This window comes from Silurus meridionalis, chromosome 17, assembly GCF_014805685.1.
Source record: "Silurus meridionalis isolate SWU-2019-XX chromosome 17, ASM1480568v1, whole genome shotgun sequence".
Classification (NCBI taxonomy): domain Eukaryota; kingdom Metazoa; phylum Chordata; class Actinopteri; order Siluriformes; family Siluridae; genus Silurus; species Silurus meridionalis.
The window spans coordinates 2,898,101-2,913,400 of NC_060900.1; the positions used below are offsets into that span (position 1 = coordinate 2,898,101).

The 15,300-nt window shown below is 39.1% G+C and overlaps 1 protein-coding gene across 10 annotated transcripts in view; it reads right to left on the bottom strand.

Moving 5' to 3' along the window:
- Positions 1-15,300, bottom strand: part of rimbp2b (RIMS binding protein 2b) — a 53,089-nt gene that overhangs the window by 34,788 nt on the left and 3,001 nt on the right. For 8 of the 10 annotated variants that reach the window (XR_006928304.1, XM_046871372.1, XM_046871370.1 and 5 more), the window contains exons 2-8: positions 14,978-15,028; positions 14,504-14,524; positions 9,914-10,112; positions 8,079-8,254; positions 6,758-6,837; positions 6,211-6,320; positions 3,843-4,778 (exon numbers count right to left, since the gene is read on the bottom strand). Coding sequence is in view for 9 of the 10 variants with exons in the window: in XM_046871372.1 (XP_046727328.1) it covers positions 3,843-4,778; positions 6,211-6,320; positions 6,758-6,837; positions 8,079-8,254; positions 9,914-10,112; positions 14,504-14,524; positions 14,978-15,028 (1,573 nt within the window). In the remaining variant the exon portion in view is untranslated. The remainder of the gene's footprint in view (positions 1-3,842; positions 4,779-6,210; positions 6,321-6,757; positions 6,838-8,078; positions 8,255-9,913; positions 10,113-14,503; positions 14,525-14,977; positions 15,029-15,300) is intronic. The other 2 variants (XM_046871373.1, XM_046871367.1) reach the window with 1 other exon arrangement.

A 15,300-nucleotide genomic window follows, 5' to 3' on the forward strand; every position in this document is an offset into this window, starting at 1 on the left:
TTCCATCGCTTCACCTCCGCTACTGCGGCAAATGCTTGGCCCACTTCCATTCCATATGCATTCATTCATTTTCTTCTATCTCTCCCTGTCTCTCTCTCTCTCTCTCTCTCTCTCTCTCTCTTTCTCTCTCTCTCCCTTCCTCTCTTTTTCTCAGTATCTATCTCACTCTCTCTTTCAGTGCATCTCTCTCCCTCTTTCTCTGGCTCTCTCCGATCCAAATCTGCTAAACACGATCCCCCCGGGAGACAGCGTCTACAAATCAAGAGATGAAAAAAAAAGGAGAAACGTTTCTCACTTGGCTGGTGTGTCCGTTACGTGAGACTTTCGTGTGTGTGTGTGTATATGTAAAAGAAAGGAAGAGAGAGAGAGAGAGAGAGAGAGAGAGAGAGAGAGAGAGAAAGAGAAAGAAAAAGAGAGACAGAGGGGTGTGTGGGTGGGAGAAAGACAGAGAAAAACCCCTCACTGGATAAATGTTAGGCTGCATTTATGAAGGATAGGGCAATTTTTTTCTGCAGTCAACGGCTGGCAATCTCTCAGACCTAAAGAGCCACCTGCCATGGTTAATATGATCTCGGGGCTTGAGAAAGAGAGAAACAGAACGAGAGAGAGAGAGAGAGAGAGAGAGAGAGAGAGAGAGAGAGAGAGAGAGAGAGCAGGGTTTAGTGAAGCTGCATTTTAAAGAGAACAAGGCAAGAAAACACTAAGGAAATAAAACCAAACCAAAGAAAAAATCACACCAGCATCATCACCACATGCCCATCATGTCCGCCATTATTGACTCCAGATCTATCAGTTATAATTAGAGCTGTCAATCGATTAAAATATTTTATCGCAATTAATCACACGATTGTCATGTTATCTCATTTATGTACCTTTTTTTCTTTTTTTTTACTCTAATCAACATGCGCATAAACAAATATTAATGCTTTATGCAAATGTATGTTTATTATTAGTGAAACCAAACTTAACATAGAGCATGAAGACAAAATATTCTTGTCAATGTTTTTAAGTAATTATGGTGTAGTAAATGAGGTAAATCATCTGGACACCAACTGGAGATTTTGCTGTTTCCACACGGACGGTTTTATTTGCCGGGTGTGTGCATCAGGGCTGATTTTGGTGCTGATTCAAAACTTGGCACATCAGTAAAACAAAGGTTTAGTTATTATAAATGATTTTTTGTTGGAGTTTATTCTGTTTTTTTAACTGAATAAAGAAAGGACGTCGTGAATAAATGTGTGGTGCATTGAAGATTTTAATTTAGCCTCTTTTATATTAATTTATTTATATTTTTATTAAAAATAGTCAAACAGAACGAATTTGCGTTAACACGATTTAACGCATGAATTTTGACAGCTCTAGTTATAACAATCAAAAACAAACAAAACACTTGATCCTGATTAGTCCTTGCATTTCGGCTACAACCGCCAAAAAAAATAGCATATCAGCAATTTATCAGCAATAGCTATCAATAAATCAATAAAATCGGTATCAATAAAATCGCTCGACCTCTAATTACAATACATTTCTACAGTAACAGAGTGCGGCGGGATGTGTATGCTATAAGACACAGAGGAGACTTTTGTTTAACGTTGAGAGGTGGTAGCTCACTGGTCAAGGCTCTGATCGTAAGGTCAGAAAATCAAGTCATGGTATCACCAAGCTGCCACTCTTGGGCCCCTGAGCAAGGCCCTTAACCCTGTGTTCCAGGGGTGCTGTATCATAGCTGCCCCTGAGCTCTGACCCAAGCTTCTTAACATAATTGAGATTAAGATTTCACTGTGTTGTAAAATACATGTGACATATAAAACACTATATGGAAGGAGTCTCCAGTACCAGTAAGGATTCCTCCTCGTGCCATCGATGATTTTCCTGTAGCAGCATGCCATAACTGCTCAATGTTAATGTTCTTGCTTTGATTCGTGACTTGTCTCCGCCCCTTCACGACACGGTTCATATTTATCCTGACTGTTCCGTGTTAACGTTAAAGTTCTCCGTGCTACTCATTTTTCCATTTTTGAGTTGACTTCCAGGTTTTGATCCATCTCACACTAAACTGATTATAGGTGTTCCTGTGATAACCCCGCCCCCCTGTGATGTCATGCATTCCCTGGACTGTGATGGAGCCTGGATTTGTAATATCAACAAGCAGATTTTGACCAAAACGCAAGGTTTTTATATCCAGTAATAATGGGAGGTGGTAGTTTAGTGATTAAGGCATTAGATTGTTGGTGAGTTTACATCCCAGCCACAGCAAGCTGCCACTCATTGGCCCTTGAGAAAGGCCCTTAACCCCATAGATGCTAAATGATAGGAGATTCTGCCAAATAAATACTAAGTAATAAGTAATAAATGCATAATATAATCCGATAAACAATACTATGATTAAAACATATCTGGCACAAGAAGGTGAATTTTGTACCACATGAGCGTAAAAACGTGATGCCAGATCCTGGTTGTGAATCACGTGTGACTGCATTGTAAAAGAAATTCGCTTCTCGGATGGACAGAACTGTCTTTCAGTAAAAAAGCAGTCGAATAGAGCACATAGGAAAAGTACAAGCGTGATGCAATACAGTGTACATAAACCATATCCGCAGTCCAGAACATCGCATTCATGATGCAAGAACGCTTCAAGACAAAAACACCCCAAAGTTCCTGCTTGCTGTGTGAAATAATCAGACTGGTCAATGTTAGCCTCGTGGATGTTGATGGAAAGGAGCGTTTTGAAAATTATGGACAATGTCTTTTTTCGTCTTGGGTTTTTGCATTTAGTTTCTGGCCAATGCTGCTGCTGAAGAATGTAATGTGCACTACCAAGTTACAGTAAAACATATTACAAATGTACCCAGGGCATCACTTTTGAGCTTTATGTATTGCATCATTGAAAAGAAACTCGTGTGTTGTAATACAAACCTCTATAAAAGGCCTTTCCCGCTACTTAAAAAAAAAAATGTGCCCAATTACAACTTTATTTCTTGCAATTCCGTATATTTTCTCACAAGTCTGTCTTTATTTATTATTATATAACTCAACCAAAAGTCCACATTTTTTCATTGAAAATTCTGACTTTTTTTTCCCCCTCACAATTCTGAATTGTTTCAGACTTTTTTTGTGAGTCTGATTGGATTTTTTGCAATTTCGATTTTATTTCTAGAAATTCTGACTTTTTTCTCGTGATTTCCGACTTTACTTCTCGTAATTGTGACTCGCTTCTCGTAATTACTTTTTTTTCTCGCAAATGATTTGACTTTTTTCCACCAAGTGAGCAACGTCACCACTAGTGCCAGAAAGCTTTGCACGTTGAAAATAAAATATGTCACAATCAAAAAATCGATCTGAGAAACGATGGATAAAATCATAGAGGAGTATTTTACGTGGTTTTCATAAACCGAGAGATCTTGTTGCTACTGGAAGAACCGCATGGTATCAAACTAAGCCTCTGATGCTTGGAGAGATTTTGGAAAAGTGAAAGAACTTAAAATTGCAAAAAATTTAAAATAAGGTCAGAACTGTGGGAAATAAAGTCAGAATTCCCCAGAAAAACGTCGCAATTAGCAAAAAAAAAAAAAAAAATATATATATATATATATATATATATATATATATATATATATATATATATATATATATTTACAGAAAATGGGCTTTTATACACAAATCTAATAATAAGGTGAAAAAGAAAAAACCTTTAACAGATTTAAGACCCATGAAAGAATTCTGCTGAAATGTTCTCAAAACCAGATTGGTAATTGTTGTAATGCTTTTTAATGAATGATTAAATGGATGATTGATGGGATTTTAATTTCATTCTGCATAACCCAAGAAGATGAAGGACTTACCTGCATGCTGAGTGCAGAACTCCACCATGATCTCATTCTTCTCTCTCTGCTCTAAAGATAAGTGCCAGGGCATCTGGTGCGGTCTTGCCACCACACGCACCTTGTACACAGTCATTGGTTTGAGGTTGTAGAAGCGGTACTTGTACCCTCCCGGTTTGACCACGTCGTACTCGGCTCCGTCGAGGAAGATGGCATGGCTGTAGCTGCTGTCACTGGGCATCCAGGAGAGCTCAGCTGAGTTCTGAGCCACCTTTTCTACCCGCAGCTGGCAGGGCGCCATCGTGACGTCCTTCCCGACCATCAGCGTGCAGCGCAGCGGGTCCGAGAGGCCTCGCTCCGTCACGCTCTGCACCGAAATACGGTGAGCGCGTGACACCAGGTTCAGTTTCTCCACCAGAAACTTGGTGCGAGCGATGCACGGAACACTGATGCGAACCTCCTGGTCCACCAGTACATTGTAGCCGCTGATGGATCCCCAGCCGGGCAGCACATGAGGAGACTCCCAGCTCACAATCACGCTCTTCGCAAGCTGTTTGATGAGTGACAGGCGCCGCGGGTAAGGCACTATGTCTTCTCCGACTTCATCCACGCTTACATCCAGCATGACCGTGCTCGTACTCGTGCCGCATGGCGCCAGGGGCTCAGTGGTCAAGCCGGAACTCATGACACCCAGGTCGATGCCTATTCCCATGCTGCTAACACCACTGCTGCTGCTCGTCCCTGTGCCCGTGCAGGAGCTCAGGGCCTCCAGTTTTTCACAGAGCAGCGTACTGATCGTGCTCACTGCGCTGCTCGGTACCGACGCTGGACTGCTGCTGTGGTTGAAGGTGAAGTTGAGGTAGGACGGTTCTTTCGAGGATGAGGTGAATTCATCATCATGGACAAACTCCACAAAGTTGGAGGGGACGAGGCCCTGCTGGCCGTCCAACAGCTCCCCTGGCAAAATATTATTATGTTATAAATATATATTTGTGACAATTTATAATGAACTGAGCATCTTTAGGTTGTCAGTTATCACATATCTGGTGAAAAGTTGTGACAAGGAATAGTAGAAACCCAGCTGTTCTCAGAGGTGTAAAGAGACCTGTATAGATACCTTACTGCAAAACTTATTCCTGTAAGTTACTCCAACATCTCCAATTCTAATATGACTTGAGTAAAATTCTTAGAGAATCTGATTTCCACAGTACTTGTGTATTTAACATTTTATTGAACGTGGGCTCAAAGATGTACTAGTCCTCAACACTGGGACACATGTTAGCGAAAAGCCAAAAACAGTTGGGTTTTTTTTAGAAGTTTTATTTCCTAAAATATAAATCCAGTGGTGGACAGTAAGGAATTAAATGTAAAATGTTAATGTACTTAAGTAGATTTTTTTCGTATTTGTACTTTAATGAAGTATTTCCATTTGGGGAGACTTTTACTGTAACTTCACTACATTTCAAAATCAAATATTTAACTTTTTATAAATACATTTTGTGAAATCATTCGTTCCTTTTTTGTTAATGAGGATAAAAACTTAACTGCTCAAACACTCAGCAATCCACCAATCAGGGTCGAGCGCGAGTTTTACACTCGTTCTGATTGGCGCTTGGTGTATCTACTGATCACCAACATACAGTTCAGCATCCGTTTAACAGCAAGCAGAACATTTAGAGAGGAATAAATAATGAAGATCCTCCAGACTCGAATTCGCCACAACACACGTGACTTTATTGACGTGATTTCTTGAAGTAGTTGAAAAGAAGGTTTTGAGTTCATGATCATTATAATAGAAATCAACTAGCGTTTGAGTCATTAATATTATTCTATTAATAGATCAGTGTGCTGAGAGTCACATTCGAGTCTTTTCACATAAACTGAGTTGATTAAGTAAAAAACTTGTGACAAAAATGATATTAGGAACATTATAGTTATAATAAATCAGTACTTTGGATACTTAAGTACATTTTAAGGCAAAAACGTTTGTACTTTTACTCAAGTAACAGTTTAAAGGGAGTGAAAGTTTATTACTTTTATTGCCGTCACATTTTACAAAATGTAAAATAGTAAAGCGATCTTTAAAAGAGGATCTTAATTAACAAATAAAATGACAGTATCATGTCACAAAGTAGAAGAACTACTATTGCTAACTAAATATCGCTTCTTCTGCAGAATAAATAAACCATAACAGCTTAAATATAATTGGTAACAGTCAGTGTCAATCACAGTAGAGTGGAGTAAAAAGTACATTTATTGAATCATGAATGTTGAGTAGAGAAAAAAAGTTGCTTATATAATTTAAACTCAGTACTAGAAAGTAGTCAAAAAATGGACTCAAATACTTTACACCATCGTTTGTTCTAGGCTTTAATTAAGCTAGACACACCTTCATAGAAGCCATCTTCATCCATTGTCCCGTAAACGTAAAGGTACTTCCCGGCCACCAGGGGGAGCTCAGCCTCTGGATGCTCATTAGGGCCGTCATATGGATTATAACTGTAGAAAAAAGGTCATACATTACTTAATATCAACAGTCTGCTACACTGACTCAGGACTACAGGTTGCGTTTGATCGTCACTGCACATCTCAACAAGGTTTAACTGTAATGGATAGACATTCGGTGATGAGGATGAGGTTCCCGCTTGAGTCTGGTTCCTCTCAATGTTTCTTCCTTATGCCATCTCAGGGAGTTTTTCCTTGCCACAGTCACCACCGGCTCACTCATTAGGGACGAACTAACACTTATAAAGAACATCTTAGTTATTCTTTATTAACATCTGTGTAAAGCTGCTTCGATGTTTGAATGTTCATTGTTAAAAGCGCAACACAATGAATCAAACTGAATTTAATAAATCTATAAAGGTTTTATGAATACGGTACACTGGTGTACATCTTCTCCAGAAAGCATCGATTTGAGCTGAAATAATACTTACTTATAGCGGGCGACACACAGCCGGACCTTTCCCACGTACCGGGGCTTGGCACGAGGAGACAGGTTCAGTTCTCTCTCCATCTGAAAATGGAAGGAGGACATGAAACTCTAGACTTTCATATCCAATTTATACGTCACAAGACGTATAATAATTGTGCACCGTCATTAAATATGCAGTATGAAGTGTGCAGTGTGCAGGATGGATGATGAAGCATGTTGTGTGAGGAGGCCAATAACACCAGCAGGACACACTCTGAACAGACAGATTGGACAATTCACACTCTTTTTACACACACATACATGCACACACACACACACAGCTCCTGGCTTATGAGAAGAAGACACTGTGTTATTAACTGGGCTCACACTGTGGCTGTGATCATTATCAGTGGGCCGTTTTCACTCGGTGACCTCCAGCCATTAAAGCCACCAACAACAAACCGTTATTTACATTCGAACTCGATGACATCGGCCATGCTGAGATAAAAATATTGTTATTGGAGCACGTTATTAGAACCTGGAACAACAGGTGGGATGTGGGACTGTTGCTAAAAAAGACAAACAAAAACAGCATGTTATTAATCAAATTCGCAACCCCCCTGCATACACTAATGAAATGAGCGATGAAGCTAATGCCGTTCGATTGCATGGAAAGCTCGATCAGACTGGCCTCTATGGAGATCCACTCTATGGAGAGCCATACACTTTATTTCAACCATATTTCCTTCTTCCCCAAACCGTTAGCACAACTTGGAGGCACATAATGCTATAGAACATCTTGAAGATGCGGAAGAATGAAATTTTTTCCTTCACTTCAACTAGGAGACCCAAACCGGTTTCAGCTGTGTACAGAGCCAGCTCCATGTAGATATGCCTTACATGGGTTGGAGTGGAAGATCTCCTGCTACAGAGCTCTGATCCTCAACCCTATTGAACATGAATGAATGTAAACACTGCCTCCTCAACCCACCTACATTAGTACCTGACTTTACAAACAGCCTTGTAGATAAATGAGCATTAATCTTCACAAAATCTAGTGGAACATCTTCCCAGAAGAGTGGAGGACTTGGAGACTAAATGTGGAATGGGATGTTCAAAAAAGATACCATACCAATCTTATGAAAAGGTGTACACAAACGTTTGTGCATATGGTGTCATATTTCAGATACTTTAAAGATTTATCCACAGCAGAGTTGGTCCTGTGTGTGTGTGTGTGTGTATATGTGTGTGTGTGTAACTTGTATGTGTGACTTCAGGACCGAGTGTCAAATGGCGGTATGATTGATCGTTTGAATGAGCAGCACATTGACAGGTCGACTCACAGCAGCAGTGAGGATTGGACGGACCTCGGAGAGACAGGTTCGCCGGGGGCTGGAGGGTGTGCTCCGAGACAGGAAACTGGTTTTGACAGACAGTAGCTCCGCCTTCTCTCCCGAGCTCATCTGCAGAGGTCGAATGAATTCCGATATCATAGACTTGCTCAAGGAGCCTTCGTTTCCTACATGACACAAACAATACACAATACAACATTCTATTGTGGTGTGAAGTGGAGTCAGGGTTTCCAGATTAAAGTTGAGTATTAATATTAACTATGGATGTGCATCTCCTTAACCGAGGCCGATGCGATTTACATCTCAATGAATAGCCAACGATACGATACATTAAAGATACATATGAAGGAGCTACTGATGCAATTCGATTCACCACTATTGTGATGCAGTGCGATCCGATTTCCTTCAATTCAACACAATATAATGCAATGAAAAAAAATATGAGGATGAGGATTGGTTCCCTTTTGAATCTGGCTCCTCTCAAGGTTCCCTCCTCATGCCGTCTCAGGGAGTTTTTCCTTGCTCATTAGGGGCAAACACAATTAAAAGGAACTAAAATGAATTTCATTGAATTGAGTACAGAAATCTTCCTTGTTGTAGCTATAATCAGTCGTCAGTCTCAGATTCTTCTGAAGCTACATTCACAAATCCACACAAAGTTGGAACGCCTACTGATGACTTCATAATACAGTGACTGGTGATGCTTGTGTGAACGTAGTCATGTTAAACATTATGCATAATCCATAGAAGTTCACAATTTCTGACCGATCAAACTCCTTCAACAGTGCTGTTTTATTGAGTTGAGCGTAACAAAACAAGTGCAGTAATTTCATTACACCCCATTCTCTTTCAACAATATTCCCTGCACACACAATCTGTCCACAGCTCCATCTATCTTCACAGCTAATCATCCATACATCCAATCCATCTCCAGCTAAAGGTCAGCTCGAACTTCACACATGCTCCCAGCATGCACAGGGACGTAATAACCACAGGACATGACATGGAAAAGCGAGGGGTATTGTATGATTGATGGCTTCATTACTCCCATATAGACTCAATTTCTGTTCCAGCTCAACACTGAACACCTGCTGCCATGTGAGTCCTCGCGTGAGTCCCTGAACAGACAAACTACAACACTCTCTGTATGTGATGCTAAACTACTGCATAAACTGTTTCTCAGCAGCCTGACAATAAATCTGAGGTAAATGTTGACATTTACTTCCAGCACTACTTTACTGTTTCATTGTAGAGACACAGAGTGTTAACATCAGTCATTCGCTAGCTAGTGTTTCTTAGCAATAGTTTCTAGCGTCTGGCCATTTTTACCACATGAACAGCGAGTTTTTAGCATCTGAATGCACCACAAATGTTTACAAAATAGTGCAATGCATATTTAATATATTTTAAATATATATATCATATAAATATATAAGATATTTATTCTGTGTTCTTTTGATGATAGTGTGATAAAGACGCTGTGAAATGTCCTCAAAAACAGAGAGAAGGAAAAAAAGAAAGAAAGAAAGGACAATAAAGAAAGGAGAAAAGTTTAAAGGAAAGGTAAAAGCAAAAAGGAAAGAAACAAAGAAAGAAAGAAAAGTTTGAAGGAAAAAAGAAAAGGAAGTTTGAAAAAAAGAAAGTAAGAAAACGTTTTGAAAACTTTTTTGAAGAAAACTTGTTTGAAAGAAAGAAAGAAAGAAAACGTTTTGAAAACTTTTTTGAAGAAAACTTGTTTGTTTGAAAGAAAGAAAGAAAGAAAGAAAGAAAGAAAGAAAGAAAGAAAGAAGGAAAGAAAGAAAGAAAGAAGTGTGTGTGTCGCACACCCTTGCCCAGGCCGTTGAGGAGCGAGTGCAGCGATTGTGATTTGCTGGGCGAGTCGGCCATGTCTCCTCCCGTCAGCTGTCCGGAGCCGAGCAGGTCCAACTTCCCAGCCTGCACCCTGAAGCGCTCAAGCTCCTTCGACAGCATGTTAAACTGCTCGCTCTGAGATCGACATCGCTCCTCCAACTCCCTCACCTTCGCCTGAGAGGGGACAAAAACAGAGGCAAAAAATAGAACAAGGGACAGAAACAGATCAGAAGAGTAAGTGATATAAAGAAAAGGACAGATAAGGCAGAAAGAAAGAGTGTGGAGATGGACAAAAAACAAATGAATTCCAGTGAAATTCACCTCATTGTAAGTTATAACTTTAACTGGTTCAAAGTGGGAACTGGTTTCCCAAATTCTCAGTGGGGAAACTCAGTTTATTGTAAGTTAAATGATTAGTAAGTTATTTCCAGCGGGAAACTCAAATCCCAGTCAAACTGGTAGAACCTTAAACTGTGCTCCATTTTCACTTATTTTTCTACAGTCAGTAAATATTGTATTAGCTTTGTTAATTTGCTTATTTACATGATGTTCCTTGTGTGAAGGCATGTCAACTGTTTGACTTGCATTTTGCGGATGTTTGCTTATATTTCGTTTTTCAAAAGAAATGTTCAGGTTAAACTGTAGGATTGAAGCGGAATATCCGATTCATGACAAACTACACTGAGAAAAAAACCTGGTTGTGCAAAATAAGAAAGAATTAGAGCAAAGTAAAGAAAATACAACTTTTTAAAAAGTGTCCACGAATATCCACTAGTGGCCATCACTATATCTGGCTAGAAAAGAACATTTTCTGACCAATCAGAATGAAGAATTTACCGACAGTGTGGTGTAGTTATTAAAATGCAAGCGCCTGCACACATGCCCTTATCATTGCATTTACAGCTATGCCATGCAGTATTGGATATATGAACATCGAGCAGGTTTAGGACAGAGGATGTTCATGTAAGGCTAGGACACACCAAGCCAGAAGTCGGGCAATGTCGAGCAATGTCAGGTGGTTTTTAAGTGTCAGTCGGCTGTTCTGCATGCTGAATCGGCGGCGAAACTCGGAGAAAGAGAACATGAAGAAACAAAATGGATTAAAGCAAACAACAAAGGAGTAAAAAAGGGAAATGCACAGACATGTGTTGTCATTCTTGCCACTTGTCTTGTCACCTCATTTGACCAGTGGATTATTTTAATACCATGGCTTACCACATACGAGGTGGTATCAAAAGGTTTCAATGACTAACTCTGTTTACAAGAAAGTACTTTATTTATCTACATTTACACACTATCACCTTTGAAAGTTCCCTTGCACAACAATACAGTGCTCCCAGCGTTCCTGACACATCTGGAATGGGTGCTGAAAGTCTTCTTTTCTACGGAAATGGTGTCAAAACAGTGACCTTTTGCTGGATCTTCATCTTCGGGAAGAAAGTCAAATCCGGCGAGTAGGGTGGGCGTGGAAGTGAGATCATGCGGACATCATCATGCATAAGTTGGCGAATGGTTTCGACATTTTCGGGGGTTGAGCTCGTTGAAGGTTTTCCTGATCTCTCTTCCTGATCTCTCAAATGACTCGTTGCAGCAGAATTTCACGGCTGCTCTTTGTTCTAACTTGCTGTTGATGATGAAATCGTGGTCAGAATAGCACCAGTTAGCACCGTTAGTCTCGAAACTTTTTCATACCACCTCATAATTGCATTAAATACGGCATAGACTACAGAACAATTCAATATTAAAAAAATCATGGGTTTTTGAAAGAATTTAAAAGAAGAAAGGATGCGAGGCGATGCCACAGCTAGCTTTCCTCAGAGCTAGTTCTTTGGAGTCAGTTTGGTGTGTCTCCACCTTAAATTAAATATTTCGACACAAACATATGATGTACTCAATATTGTTGTTTTTTTTTATAATTAATGATGGCATAATGTGTATACGCTTATAATGTGTAAGTATATGATTGGGACACCTCTCTGAAAATGTAATAGAGTTTGGTTAGGATTCGTTCCGAACCCAGTTCACTTATCTCCTGGGGGTTTTAGTGATGGTGGGATTGCTAACAAGCCAAGTGCAATTAGAAGGAGGCCATGCAACAGATATAAATACACAAAGGGTTAAGTAGACGGCTTTGAACACTATCCTGGGTAAGTCGGCTACAAACTGTGGAGCCTACTGTTTTTCCGGCCTGTTAGATTTGTCTTTTCTGTTCATGATGCTGTATTTTAAGTGGCTCATAATTTCAGGCAGGATTCAACTGAGCAGAGTGAAGAGCATGGACCCGGTCGTGGAATCATTGAACTCGTAATTCTCTGGGTTGAGTTTCCCAAAGCATGGTAGCCTGGAGATCATTGGTAATTCTTGTTATTCTCAGAACTTTGAGAAATTAAAAACATTTCTGTGACTATTTCAATTTATCCCGTCTATTTTCTTATTATTTTTCCCAGGTGAACATTTTCATCCACCCACATCACTGATGTCCTGGCATGCATACTGAAAGCAATTATTCCATACAAAAAGCTGCAACATGTAATTTCCTCCAACAAAGACATCAGTTCTTATAATTGTAGATGCCAAATAAGCCTATGAAGTAGATTTTTCATATTAGTTTCATGACCCTGTAAATATGGATTTAATAAGCAAATAACAACAGAACTGATATACTACATGAACAAATGTATTAGGACACCTGACTTTTCCAGCCATTCGAAGTTCTACCCCAAACTGTTACCTCAAAGTTGAATGCAAGCAGTTGTATAGGAGGTCTTATGATGTGGTGGCATTACATTTTCCTTTTGTTCGAACTAGGAGACCAAAATCTGTTCCAGCATGACCTTGTGCACAATGCCAGATCGTCTTCAAGGAGACATCGGTTGGAGTGGAAGATCTTGAGTGGCCTGCTACAGAGCTCTGACCTCAACCCTATTGAACACCTTTGGGATGAATTGAAACAGCACTCCAGGCCTCCTCACCTTAAATACATCAGTACATGAATTTACTAACACCTCAATCTCCATAAGCACACTCCAAAATCTAGTGAAACATCCTTCCAGAAGAGTGGAGGTTGTTATAACAGCAAATGGAGACTAAATGTGGAATGGGATGTTCTCTTATGATCAGGTGTCCACAAACTTTTGTCCATGTAGTGTAGCTAAAACAGAAAAGGGTGAGCAAACGTCGGGATCATCAAACTTAAAAAAGATCACATATTAGTCCTTTCATTCAAATGCAATGTCATAAATCCAATCAGAAATCACTGTGTGACCAGGAAAGAGTTTTTTCAGGACAATTTCAACAGTAATAATTATTTTTTTATATAAATCACTTCTACTTTGAATGGCCTTTAGCTAAACTAAACATCAGAAACATTTTCCCCTTTATTCCAAATCTAGTAGATCAACCAAGAGGTTTGCTTTATTATTATCTACACACACACACACACACACACACACACACACACACACACACACACACACACACACACACACCAAAATCTTCCCATGCTTCCTTTACATTGCTTGGTCATTAGAACTGATTTCTTAATCCTGGGAAACTTCATATTTTCAGGTTTGTGTTTAGTGTGAAAGTGTACAATAGGGTTAATATTGAAAATGTAGAATTTTTTATGTTTATGTCCTGGTTTATAATTTTTTTAAACAAACGTAAAAAAAACACAATAAGTTTTACAAAGGAAATGGTATTCAATATCTTAATAAGTCTAATATTTTTACAAGAATGTGTAGATTCTGGAGAAAACATTTTAAGCATACAATTTTCGGACATTTTTTTTTTTTTGTATGAAATTGGAGTAAAAAAAAAAAACGAGAAGGATTTTCATTACTGCTCTCGTTACTCCATTACATTAGCATCCGAATCAATTCTGCTATAATTCCACAATCAAATTTTGGGAGGTTGTGGAACAGAGGAGGAAAAAAAGCTATGAAATGGATATTTATCAGAGATTTAGAATCAAATTCATCTAAATTACCCTCAAAGCTCAAGTGTGAAGAAATATATCGAACTAAACACAAAGCATTGAACGCATCTTGGCTGATTGGCTACGTTTAGAAACAAAGAGGTCTAACAACTGGATCATTTGCAAGTTAAATTATATGGTAAAAAAAAAAAAAAAAGACGAGCCAACTAGACACCTTGTTATTCATTAGTTGAACCAATTCATCTTTTTCACTAATGACAATTTCTACATTTGAGTCCGATTTCAGACACTTCTGATTGGATCTTTATGACACACTCATTGATGAAAGGCTTTTAGTCTCCTACTGTTGCACTACAGTCCTCATGGGAAAGCTGTGTTCGGCTATTGACTAGTGCTTTAAGAGCATAAAAACCAAAAAAGAATAATAATTACACCAATACAAAACATCCCACAGATGAATGTAGCTCATGTTAAGCTGCTCTTCATCTTAGGTTGAAGGACAAAGAAAGATCACTACAGAGCACGGTAAACAGGAGCACATTCCCGAGACGAAAATAGAGTGGAAATGGAGAGGAAAAGGGAAAAAAAGGGGAAAAAACACATCGAGGAAAAAATAACTGGCCAATACCTGCATGCTGTCCAAGTGATTCTGTATATGCAAAAAAAGACCAATAACACAGTGACAAGAGACGTGAGAAAAAAATCTAATCACTCTTGCAAACAGTCTGAATTATTAAAAAATCAAAAAAAGAAGCAGAAACCATGCTAGCAGAGTCTTTTGGAAGGCGAGAAAGAGCTGTAAATGTGTCAGTGGAAAAGTGTGCAGTGAAAATAAGGCAGAGATGTGGACGTCATAAACCACAGAAGCAGAAAAAAACGATGACGTTGTATTCCAGAATAAGTGATATTGTATCTATGGAAATGTCTGATTCCAGAACAAGGCAGAAGCTGGAACTCATATCGGGTGGCGAGGAAGAACTGGTGATATGAGTCATCGTGCAAGTGAAATGAAAATGATGCATGGTCTATCCAACTACAAGCTGAGCAGAAAAGAGACAAAATCTCACATGCAACAAACACACACACACATTTTTATACTCACCTCTAACAAATGGACGGCGCCTTCATGTTCTTTCTTCGCCTCAACCTGAGCCTGGAGTGATCAAAATTAGAGATTAGGCAAAATGCATTAGATATTAGTCTAAGAAGATTTTTTTTTTCATCTAATCTATTTATTAGGAAGTGTAGTTTAGTGAAAAATCTATTCAATGACACACAAAAAAACAATGTACATGTCTTTGGATGTGGTAGAATGAATTTGAACTTGAACAAGGAGACCCAAAGCTGCCAGCTCTATGAAGATATGATTCATATGGGTTAGTGGAAGATCTCCTGCTATAGAGCTCTGATAAAGAGGACACTGAC